General features: G+C 45.0%; 1 protein-coding gene across 22 annotated transcripts in view; it reads right to left on the bottom strand.

Moving 5' to 3' along the window:
- The window catches only part of EIPR1 (EARP complex and GARP complex interacting protein 1), a 179,061-nt gene that overhangs the window by 72,693 nt on the left and 93,476 nt on the right, over positions 1-12,892 (bottom strand). For 3 of the 22 annotated variants that reach the window (XM_063789371.1, XM_016946292.4, XM_054677669.2), the window contains exon 4: positions 9,810-9,890. The exons of the other annotated variants lie outside the window; for them this stretch is intronic. Coding sequence is in view for 2 of the 3 variants with exons in the window: in XM_016946292.4 (XP_016801781.1) it covers positions 9,810-9,890 (81 nt within the window). In the remaining variant the exon portion in view is untranslated. The remainder of the gene's footprint in view (positions 1-9,809; positions 9,891-12,892) is intronic. 22 annotated transcript variants of the gene reach the window in all.

Here is a 12,892-nt window from a genome sequence, read left to right as displayed (position 1 = left end):
AACTGTGGTCAGCAAGACATCCAATAGATCTCTGGAACTCATTTCTCCCCTTAACTGAAACTTTGTATCCTTTCACCAACATCTCCCTTTTCCCCATCCGCCCTCCCGCCAGCCTCTGTTATCACCTGCTCTGCTTCTGTGACTTCAGTATTTTTAGATTCTGCATGTAAGTGAGATTGCGTGGTGTCTGACTCTCTGTGCTGGGTTTATTCCACTCAAGACCTCTAGGTTCATCCTGCTGCTGCGGATGGCAGGATTTCCTTCCTTCTTAAGGCTGAGCAGTGCTCCATTTGTACCACGTTTCTTTATCCGTTCATCCGGCTCATTAGCACTGATGGATACGCAGGCTGCTTCCTTATTGTAATGAATGTCCCAATCATCTTCAGCTTGCCATGCCCCAGAAGAACTGGATAAATAAAGACTTTCCTGTGTACGGCAAATAAGGAAGCTCCCAGCACTGCTAGGGAAGTGTCAAAGGCAGGGGCCAGAGGAGGCTTCCTCCGGGCAGGACAGATCAAAAAAGGGAACTGCAGTGGGTAGAAGCATCAACTATGTTAGCCACGTGCGAGTTCACGTGACACAAGAAGACAACCTCACCCCATTCCTTTGCAAAACACTATGAACCAATGCTGTTTTTGTTTGTTTGTTTGTTTTGAGACCGAGTCTCGCTCTGTCACCCAGGCTGGAGTGACCATCTCGGCTCACTGCAACCTCCGCCTCCCGGGTTCAAGCGATTCTCCTGCCTCAGCCTCCTGAGTAGCTGGGATTACTGGTGCCGCCACCATGCCCAGCTAAGTTTTGTATTTTTAGTAGAGACGGGGTTTCTCCATGTTGGTCAGGCTGGTCTCGAACTCCTGACCTTGTGATCCGCCCTCCTCAGCCTCCCAAAGTGCTGGGATTACAGGCTTGAGCCACCGCACCTGGCCCCAATGCATTTTTCTAAAAATTGGTAACTAGAAATGTCTAGTGTATGAAAAATTTACATAGATTTTCCAAAAGATTATAAAATTGTCCTTCTAGAATTTAGTCTGAAAATCTGGTGGGTACAAGGTGAGTTCAAAGTGCCTTAATAAAGTATGTGAACACCAGAAACCACCCTGAGGAAGACCAGAACATTAGAGGGGTGTGCAGGCAGGAGGTGTCTCTGGCATCGTCACCCAAAAAAATGAACGAAGCTGCACACGTTGCTGAATAAGGAGTGTGCTTGGGGCTCAGGAAATACGGTTGGCATTCCTACCTCCAGAAACTCCACATCCTCAGAGGCAGATGAAATGGAAGGTAAACAGCACTAAGGAAGAAGCACCCATGGGGACATACTCATCGGCTCTGAAACTCTGAGGATTTCTGTAGCTGTGTTGATCCCAACAGAGTGTTCAACACACATCCAGCAGCTATCAAAGAAACTAAGGAGCTTTTAAGAAGGAAAACCTGATCTTTAGAAGGAAAATGCTGTTAATAAGCAGGGAGGCATTTCATCTTTTATCTATGTTTTTCACACGCTCCTGAACTGAGGTTCTGTAATGTAACTTCCTGTGCAGAATTAATATCACAATGACTAGGAGCCTGCAGAGGGCAGGGCTCAAGGCTGCCAAATAAAACCAGACATATGGCACAAACCGCAGCAGCACTGCCCACAGAAACCATGTCTGTGCCGACAGAAGTCAGAGAACCACACGATACCTAGGCTGAAAGGGAACTCCGATATCATGCTGAATGAACACAGCCCCTTCATTTCACAAATGAGGAAACTGAGGCCCAGTGAAGCCACTGACTTTTCCAAGTTCAAACGGCTCATTAGCGCTGATGTCCAGAATGAATGGAGCCTCCTGACTCCCATAACAGCCCCCTGCTTTGAAAGAGAAAATTCCAAGTTGTGTCTTTAAAGCCAATTTGAAGCCACTACCTACTTTTCACATGTTAGCACAAGAGCTCAAGGCTCTTAATGAGATAAAGAGATAATCAGGGCAAAATGAAGGGAGGGAGGCATATTCGCGACCGCCAACTGCAGCCACGGGTGTGCTGCCCGCTGGAAGGGATTAACAGGCAAAAGGCTTACAGGAATTCAAAGGAGATCAGAGCCTTTGTGAGCATGAATAGTAGCTCCAGTCAGCCCGGCTAAAGGGCGAACAATGCCCTGCCTGGGGGACATAATCTGATCCCCAGCTGGAGGAGGAGGAGGCTTCCAGGGCTGCATAAGCAGTACATTAAGATGGGACTATTTTTAGAGCCCGCGGCCATCTCTGAGTCTGGCAGGAGCTGAGCAGGATGGATGAGGACAAATGACAGCCTCACTGGGCGCTCACCTGATGCAGGTACACCTCGGGGTGCACAACAGGATGTCTGAAGATCTGGGCCTAAAAATACCTTCCTCGATGGCCTTTTAAATGCCTTAGGGATGGCACCATGTACAGATTGCATCGCCTGAGTGTGCAGGGGCAGAGACTGACTGCAGAAGGTGGCAAGGCTGATGAGCAAGACAAGGATGACACCAACTCTCTTATCCTCCAGGCACTGGTGAGGGGCACCTGCGCCTCTGACAAGCTCTGCTGGCCAGGAGGCAGCAGGAGGTGGTGCCAGCATCACAACAGGCTGCTGCCCCAACAGGAAGGGGGTGCTGAGAAGTGGAGGTGTCAGGGGCTCGCTGGCCGTGAGCTCCAGAGACACAGTGGGCGCAAGCATGATGTGCCAATCAGAGCAGTCTAGCCCAGATGGAGCTGCAGCAGAGGCCAAGAGAGAAAAAGACAGGCAGGCTGCTCAGCCCCCACTCCACATGCCAGAAAGGCTCAGGACAGAGACAGAAAGCTGGCCCGATGACCACCGTGCAGAGGCGCGGCCTCTCTCGGCTCTTCACCTAAGCCAGCTCACAGGCCTATGGCCCCTCAGTTTAGGGGAACCCAGGTCCCCTTGGGGAAGGACCCATGGCTATTTTATAGGAGAGCTGACCATGGGGAGAGGGAACTACCCCAGACCCTGAATCAATGCCAGTCCTGCTGGACTGAACACATCACAGGGTCTACAGCCAAGCAGGGACCCGGAAGCTGTGGCCCAAGTCCACCTCAGAGGGCCCAGTGGGGTCAGTGTATCCAATCTGCGGTTATTTCTCCAATCCCTGTATGTGTGTTGGAATAAGCAGACCTGGCACTGGCAGGACGACCACAGAGCACTCACTCCACGGCTACAGAGCCAATGATGACAGGAAGGACCAGACGGATGCCCCGGGATATTCCCTCACCTGTGAAAATAGTCAACCAAAAGCAACACTGCAGTGTTGGTGGGATGGAGAGTTAGGAGCACCATGGAGGCTGTGAAAGGTGCTGGGTGCTGCCTTTTACCACACCCCACTAAACCCAGCTGTTTGGCCTGCGTCGCAGCAGCGGGTTCTTGGAGAATGACAGTGCATGATCATAAACTTAATCAGGTGGGCAACCCCAACTGCAGCTATTTCAGATACGCTGTTGTCACAGAGCATATCTATACAAGAATGTCAGATACGCTGTTGTCACACAGCATATCTATACAAGAATGCAGGCCCTGGCTTCTGATATAAAGATTGAGCTAGCAATTTGGTCTCACACCACCAATTTGAAGGGCCACCAGAAGCTATTTGCTGTCACCTGGCAAGGCCAGCAGTGCCTGTTCACGTCCTGCTGCAGACCTACATCAAGACTCAGGCCTGGGGCCAACATGCTGTGCCCATCGGGCACATCTGGCCTGCACCCCATGAGCTAAGAGTGGTTCTGCATTTTTAAAGGGGCATAAAAGGACACAGAGAAGAATAGGAGACAGAGACCGAATGGCCTACAAAGCCTAAAATATTTACTCTCTGGCCCTTTAAGGAAGAAATCGGCTGGCTCCATCCGCCTGTGCCAGTGACCCACTTGCCACCTCAGGTGCCGAAGGCGCCCTGCAGACCGTGCCCTGTGTAGCGCACAGACTGTTTGACTGCTGTCCTTGGAGGTGAGCCCCCGTTCTCAGCCGAAAGCCCTGGAAGGAGACTGCAAGAGGCAGGGGCTTCCACGCCATGGTCCTGGAGTGGTTGTGAGTGTGTGCAGGGAAGCGTGGCCCCAGCACTGGGCCCTTGGTCCCTCTGTGACCCCGCCACCTCAGCCTGGTGATAGCCTTTCCATGGGCCTCTCAATCCAGAGACTGGCACCCCAAGGCTTCCTGCCCACACCAGCTCCGGGAGGCCTGGGGCCCGCGTCAGCATCCTGGTTCCCTCTGAAGGCACCTGTGGGGCCTATCTGTACCCTGTCTATAGCCCAGAGGGTTCCCACACCCTCTGCACTCTCTGGGCACAGCATGCCATCAGCTGTGACCGCCCACTCCCCACCTGCACTCCAGAGGGCAGCCTCCTGCCAATCCAGCGACTGTGGACCAGCTCCAGCCTGGCCAAAGCAGCCACCTCTGCTGCACAGTGGGCCGAGGTCTGCGCCCCTCCAAGATGTTCCTTCCTGGGCTGTTCTTGCTCAGTCCTGGGTGACCTGAGGGAGTTTCTTCACATCTGACGCGTGTGACTCTTCTACCACACTTAGCGCTTCTTTATACTAAACTTCCCTGTTTAACCTGCTCTGTTTCCACTTCCTGCCCAGACCAATACAGCCTGACCTCATCCACAAAGACCTCAATCACAGGGACAGAAAGCACACTGAGGACAGCACGCGCTTGGGGCCTGTTGACCAGGAAGCTTTGGGCACCTCATACCCGAACAACACAAGTGCACAGGGGTGGGAAGTAAGCCGGCTCCCCTTGGCTCGGAGAGGCTTCAAGCTCCGGTGATGTGGAGCAGGTGGGGGCATCTTCACCACCACGAGGCCGACTTTGGTGGGGCTTTTTGAATCTGGGAGGTAACATATGATACAAAGCCTACCTATGTCATATGGTGGGCTGTGAAGACCTGCATGGCCACTGGCACCCACAGCGTCAGGGGTGAACAAGCAGGCTGTGTGGGGCCTCTGGGGGGCCCACGGGAGAATCACAGGCCAGCTGCTGAGGTGTGGGAGGAAAGCAGTGTCCCTTCTGCAGGTAACTTCTCTCCTGTCCGGACACAGCTCCTGGCTTCCCCATGTACTCCATCATGTGGGCATGCTGTACACTGAGCACCGCACATCAAAAAATGCGTGTGGTCTGATCATCAAGCCCTAAGCACAGACAGAAGCAGCAGCCATACTCAGTCATCACACTCAATCATCACACTCAATCATCGTACTCAGTCATTGCGTGGAAATCTCACTTCTTCCAAACAAAATTGTGTTCAAGCAGGTCCTGAGGCACAGGCAGATGGCACAACTAGAGGCAGCAGATCCCTCTGCCCTTGGCGCAGCTGCATTGCCTCTGTTCTCCTGGGAAGCTCCCCAGCACCGCGAATGAAGAGGAGCACCAGCCCTCAGCTTGGGAGCACGAGCCCTTGGCTTGCACACAGCACTGCCTCATGAGCTGCAGCCACGGTAGGTGCTCCATGAAGAAATGTCTCTGACAACAACTGGTAAGGAGAAATCATACCAGGAGGCAAAACTCTGAGCAGGACACTTGGCTGTCCACATCGTCCAGATGGGCAGAGATATGGATCTTTATTGATTTAGAGGCAGTAGCCTCCATTTTGCCCATATAACCAGGACTTAGAAAGCACAGAGCAGGGGCGAAACAAGGAGGGGATGTCAGGGCTCAGGCTGAGCAGAGTGCAAGCCCATCTGTGCCCACACGGATGCTCGCTGCAGGGTCTCAGTTCCAAAGAGTCTCTCAGAAGACCTGCTCCGTGGATGCCAACACTCCCGCACAGGGCCTGGGGTGTGTCAGCGTGTGCCAGTGTGTGCTCTGCGGGGTACCTCCTCCAAGCTCCAGGTTCATTACCTTTTCCTTTTGCGTCTCCATGCGGCGATGGTAGCTGCTTCCCATGGTAACTAAGATCTGTGTTTCCTCCCTGGATGAAATCCCCTCTTTCTGGAACACATGCACACTTATTGCAGGTTTGGTTCTAGACCACCACAATAACATTAATATTGCAAAAAGAGAGTCATATTAATTTTTTGGTTTCCTAGTGCGTGTAAAAGTTATGCTGACACTATAATGCAGTCAAGTAAGTGTCCAATAACATTATGTCTAAAAAACTACTGGGAATATCTTGATTTTAAAATACTTTATTGCTAAAGAATACTAACAATCACCTGAGCCTTCAGGGAGTTGTCATCTTTTTGCTGGTGGAGGGTTTTGCCTTAATGGCAAAACTGATGGCAGCTAACTGCTCAGGGTGGTGGCTACTGAAGGATGGAGCGGCAATGGCAGTTTCTTAGATAACAATGAAGTTTCTGCATCTATTGACTCTTCTTTTCATGAAAGATTTCTCTAGCATGTGATGCTATTTGACAGCACTTTGTGCACAGTAGAACTTCTTTCAAAATTGGAGTCAGTCCTTTAAAACCCTAACACTGCTTTATCAACTGGGCTTATGGAATATTCTAAATCCTATGTTATTATTTCAACAGTGTTCACAGCATCTTCACCAGGAGTAGATTCCATCTCAAGAAACCACTTGCTTTGCTCATCCTTAAGAAGCAATTTCTCATCCATTCGAGATTGATCATGAGATTGTAGCAATTCAGTCCCATCTTCAGGCTCCACTTCTAATCCAAGTTCTCTTGCTATTTCTACCACAACTGCAGTTACTTTCTCCATGCAAGTCTTGAACCCCTCAAAGTCATCCACAAGGGTTAGAGTCAACTTCCCCCATTAACTTCCTATTAATGTCAATATTTTGACCACCTCCTATAAATCGCAAATGTTCTTAATGGCATCTGGAATGGTGAATCCTTTCTAGGTTTTCAATTTACTATGCCAAGACCCATCAGAGGAATCACTATCAGTGGCAACGACAGCCTTAAGACATGTATTTCTTAAATAATAATACTTGAAAGTTGAAATTACTCCTTGATCCATAGGCTGCAAAATGAATCTTGTGCTAGCAGGCATGAAAACAACATTCGTTTCTTTGGTACCTCCCCTTCAGAGCTCTTGGGTGACTAGGTGCATTGCCAATGGGCAGTAATTTTCAGAAGAGTCTGTCTCTGAGCAGTAGGTCTCAACAGGGGGCTTAAAACATTCACTAAACCATGCTATGAACAGATGTGCTGTCATCCAGGCTTTATTGTTCCATTTACAGAGAATAGGCAGGGTACATTTAGCATCATTCTTAAGAGGCCTAGGTTTTTCAGAATGGTAAATGAGCATTGGCTTCAACTTAAAAGTCAACAACTCCATTAGCCCCTAATGAGAGAGTCAGCCTGTCCATTAAAGCTTTGAAGCCAAGCTTTGACTTCTCCTCTTTTGCTATGAAAGTCCTAGATGACTTATACTCTTCAAATATAAGGGTATTTCATTGACACTGAATATCTGTTGTTTAGTGTTCTGAAGTGTTCCCCCTTCATCAATGATCTTAGGCAGATCTGGAGAACTTGCTGCAGTTTCTCCATCAGCACTTGCTGCTTCACCTTGTACTCTTATGCTATGGAGATGGCCTCTTTCCTCCAACCTCATGAACCAACCTCTGCTAGCTCCCAACTTTTCTTCTGCAGCTTTCTCACTCCTCTCAGCCTTCATGGAATAAAGAGTTAGGGTCTTGCTCTGGATTAGGCTTTGGCTTAAAAGAATGTTGTGCATGATTTGGATCATCTATCCAGACCACTAAAATTTTCTCCATTATCAGCAAGAAGGCTGTTTGGCTTTCTTATCATTTGTGTGTTCACTGGAGTAGCACTTTTAATTTCCTTCAAGAACTTTCCCTTTGCATTCACAACTTGGCCAACTGGTGTGCAAGGCCCGGCTTTTGGTCTACTTCAGCTTTTGGCTGAAACTTGGCTTCCTCACTAAGCTTAATCATTTCTAGCTTTTGATTTAAAGTGAGAGATATTCCTTTCATTGAACACTCAGAGGCCATTATAGGGGTTATTAATTGGCCTGACTTCAATATCGTTGTTCTCAGGGAACAGAGAGGCCTGAGGAAAGAGAGAGATGAGGAAACTGCCGGTTGATGGAGCATTCAAAACACACATTTACAGATTCACTTTGCCATCTTACATGGGCATGGTTCGTGGAGCCCCAAAACAATTACAATAGGAACATCAAAGAACACTGACCACAGAGCACCATAACAGATATAATAATGATGAAAAAATTTGAAATATTGTGAGATTATCAAAATGTGCCACAGAGTGGGACATGCTGTTGAAAGCTGGCACATGTAATTGAAAAAAATGGGCCAATAGACTTGATGGACACAGGGTTGCCGCAAACCTTCAATTTGCAAAAGATACAACATCTGAGAAGCATAATAAAGCCCAGTGCAATACGATGAGGTGCGTCTGTATCTAGAGTGGTTTCTTGACCCTGACTGACAAACTCTCCTAGAATCTACACCAATGGTGACATCATCCACTGACATGAGTAATTCAGAGAACACAGTTTAGACTGTGCTGCTTTTGAGATGTCAAGAGCTATCTACGCAAAAACAGCTACCAGGCAGTTTGATATTGTTATGTGAAGCCCAAGGATGGAAGTAAAGGTTTGAGATTATTTTACTTTACAGCATCTTTATTCACATTCTCTTTCATGTATCAATAGATTCTAGGACTTTGGATTCTAGCAATACAGCTAATTCTGAAAAAACAAAATCATGCCTCTCTAAAATACTTAGATATATTTTTGAAGGCATAGCTGTGCTTTCAGGGAAGTGAAGAATACGACTGGGAGCAAACAGTAAAGCTGTTGTTGAAAACAAAATGATAAACCACGGTTAGTTACCCTTCACGCTTGGCCTCTGCTAGGAACCTGAAGGCCACGGATAGAACGGGAAAGTAAGCTTTTGGCCCACAAAAGGCAACGAGGAGATACTAGGACCTCTGCAAAAACCCAGGCTCCTTAAAACCCACAACCTCATTACAGGAATGAGCTAGAAAACATTATTCTCCAGCTGGCATGCATAGAAAAATGTCACACACACACACAAAAAACCCCACTTGTTTATCTCAGCTACGGCTCTTATAAAAAATAAGAGTCTACACTGAGAACCTGAAAACTGCATTGATCCTTACAAAAGTTTGACTTTGAATTTACTGGTGTGGTCCAGGAAATCCTAAGCCAAGAATCTAACTTAAAGAAGTCCTGGGTTTTGGGCCGCCCTGGACATTTTCCAGAAACAAATGAGAATCATCTCTGGAGGAATGCACCCACAGGCCAGCCCCTTGGAGGCCCCACCGACTTAGAGCAGCCTGATAGGAGCCTGTGACCCACGACAAACCCATGAAGACAGTGGCCTGAATGAGGGCAGGCCAAGAGAACAGAGCAAATTAGCATTCCAACGACTTCAGATACTATAATCGCAATGTTCAAAGAAATAAAAGCTGGATTATGAGCAGGCAACAAAAGACTATCACAATTTACCAGGAATCTTCTTAAAAAAAAAATAATAAAGCATCTAGAAGTAAAAATCATGACTGTTGAAATAAAAGTCTCTGTTGGCAATTTAACAGCAGATTAGAAATAACTGGTGAGAATTAATCATTTGGAATAAAGATGTGAAGAAAGAACCTAGGACGCAGCAGAGACTGCAGCGTGGGAATGTGGGAGACAGAGTGAGAGGGTCCACTGTACCCTTAAGTGGGGTGCACAGGAAAAACAGAAAACAGCAGGCACAATATCAATAAACAAATTATCAGACTCAGGAGCACAACTATCTCCAAGTACCATAATTAAAAATATATCCACTCCTGGACACACTGTAGCACAAATGCAGAACACCAAAGACAAAGACAGAAACTTACAGGTTGCCAGTGCTATGAACAGTTGGGCAGCTGACTTCCCAAGAGCACCAAAGGAATCCAGAGACGGCACATAACAAAATGCTAGAAAAAAAGTCAGGGCAGAACTGTTCAGTCAGCTAAATACTCAAAAATAAAGGCATGTCAAGGTAAATCAAGCCATGAGACCCTACTTGGGCTATAAATAAAATATTTTTAAAACCATGAGAATTTACCTCCAAAAGCCTCACTAAGGAAACTTCTAAGGACATATTTGGAAAATAAAGAAAGTGATCCCAGAAGAAAGGTCTCAAATTCGAAGTTAAAAAAAAAAAAAAATTAGCAAAATAAATGGCAAAAATCTAGAAAACATCTAAATATGTGTGACACTAATGATAATAACAATATTTACTTTTGAGGTTAATAAAAATACCCAAAGGTAAAATTAAAATACTGGCCAACAAAGTATCTAAGATAGAAGGGAGATGAAAATAGATTTAAAAGCTTTTCATATTGTTGGAATAGAGAAATACTGAATATTTAATTTCAGATTTCATGTTAAATATGAATAACAACATGTTATCAGTAGAAAAAGAGCATATAACTTCTAAAATAATACAGTAAGAGAAATGGAGCAAAAACAAGATTCAAAATCATTTATGAGAACAAGAAAGGACCAAAACCCCCCAAAACAGCATAAAGTAAGATGAAATAAAGTTGTACCAAAAAAAAAAGTATAAAATAAGATGACAGGAATTATTACAAATAGATCAGTATTCACAATAACTATAAGGGACATCAGCTGGATATTGTTAGACTGAATTTTTTAAAAATCAGCAAAACATTGTTTACAAGACATATCCCTAAAACGTAATGACACAGGAAGGCAAAGAACAGAAAACACCACACCAAGCAACAAAAGAAAAGCTGATTTAGCCATATTAATATTTGCCAAAATAGATCTGAGCAAAAGCAGTAAGGGTCACTACTGAATAACACAAAGGTTCAGAAACACAAAAAATGTCACCACTGAACAATACAAAGGTTCAGAAACACAAAAAACGTCACCACTGAATAATACAAAGGTTCAGAAACACAAAAAATTCTAAACTTATATGCCCTCAATAAAATTACACCAAAACACATAAAGCAAAAATTGACAGAACAAATAAAAATAGAGGAATCCAATATCATAGTGGGAGACTTTAAATCTTTCAATAACTGATAGAACCAGTTAGAAAAAAATTAAAATAGCAAGGTTATAAAAGATTCAAACACAACACAATTTTTTTCTCAAGTGTAAATGCAACATAAAAATTAATCCATACAATAGACCATTACAAATCTCAATATATTTCAAAGAATTACTATTAAACAATCATATTCCTTTTTTAACTGACGTCCCCCTTTTATGGAAAAGAGACTCCACATCAACATCAGAATTTCTAAAAACCACCAAGAGAGAATAAAAGATTAGGAAAAAGTTGCATCTTCACAATAATACATCCTTGTGAGAGGCAGCAAACAATGGCTAAATGTGAAAAGGCAAAATTGAAGATGTGCTGAAATCCTACAGTGCAAACACTACTAAGTTAAATTATCTAGCTGCCAAAGACTATACACTCAAGAAGAGTACTATAGAGGTTACAGGAGAAAATTGCTACCATGACAGCTGAGTAACTTGCCTCAGGTCCCACAACTGCTAATGGCAGAACAAAAAGAGAACTCAAGGCTTTCGACTCAAAGTCGATTGTATTTTTCTACTCTATTGCATCCAATGTACTAATAACCTTAAGCAAATAAGTATTTTAAAAATTTACAAAACAGTAGGGTAGGCAATGAAAGGACACCACTAAAGCGAAGAAACCATTCAATTTCATAGGCATTGCTATGAAACACAGATAAATTGTCAAGATAAGTGTACTCGATTTTTAGAAATTACCATTTAGGGTGAAAATCAATCTAAAGTGGATTGTTTACTTCCTTGCTGTTGCAAATGCTATATCAAAAAAACTTCTAAAAATTATTCTTTGACAATTTATTGGTAACATAATTAGCTATTCTGGTGCATAAATACTCATCTCCAGACAGAGAAGGGATGATGTGGGAGCCCACGCTGAATAAATACTTTTATCCACAGCTCTGAAATTTCCTTTCATGAAAAATATTGCTTTTATAATTTTTTCTTATAACATGTAAGAGATAAACTATATCCAGTTTAGCTGCAGTCTTTCTGCAAGATTGCTCTTCTAACGTGGTCAGGATTCCAGCCACCATGTTCTTTCCTGCTGCACCCAGCACCCTTGGGCCACCACACAAAGCTGGGTGTCTTCCTGCTGGTTTGGGAGCACAGTGGCCCATGTGCCACTCGGTCTCATACTGTGGCCAGTTCAAGTCCACTACCTCCACGTCAACTGGTTTTGAAAAAGTATAAATATGGCTGCTCTTCCGCATCCCTAGAATTATGCTAGGATGCTTTGGAAAGGTTTCCTCTAGATCTACAGATGTAATTTACCAGCGGATGGCGTTTTCAGTGGATGTGCACTGAGTTCATAGTTTTCTCTAAGTTCTGGTTGTTTTAACAAGGAACACAACTCTAAGCATGAGTAATATTAAAAATAATAGCATCCATACGATTAGGTTAAAATGCAAACACCTACAATGATAGATTAATTTACTGAAATTTCTAAATTTACACTTTATGTTTTGAGTAATACCTTAAACCATGAGAGAAGTCACCAGGGAGCAAACCTGTTTGTCAGTTACGGGTACTGTGTAATCCAATACTCTAATTAAAAACGTAAGAGAAAGAGAAGGTACCAGGAAAACTCGGGTGAATGTACGAGGAAGTCTCAGTAAAAAGAAGTTATTCAAAAACCCTGCCCATTTAGAGGCAGGCAAAACAAAGTGCAATGTTGGGGGAGAAACCACAGAAATCCAGGAGCCTCTCCACCCACGCGGCCCCACACCTGTCTCCACCCACGCAGCCCCAACCTGTCTCCACCCACGCGGCCCCACACCTGTCTCCACCCACGCAGCCCCACACCTGTCTCCACTCACACGGCTCCACATGTGTCCTCTGTTCTCCATTCAACGCATTGAAACTA

Source organism: Pan troglodytes, chromosome 12 (genome assembly GCF_028858775.2).
Source record: "Pan troglodytes isolate AG18354 chromosome 12, NHGRI_mPanTro3-v2.0_pri, whole genome shotgun sequence".
NCBI classification, from domain to species: Eukaryota; Metazoa; Chordata; class Mammalia; order Primates; family Hominidae; genus Pan; species Pan troglodytes.
This window is presented reverse-complemented; position numbering and strand designations above follow the sequence as displayed.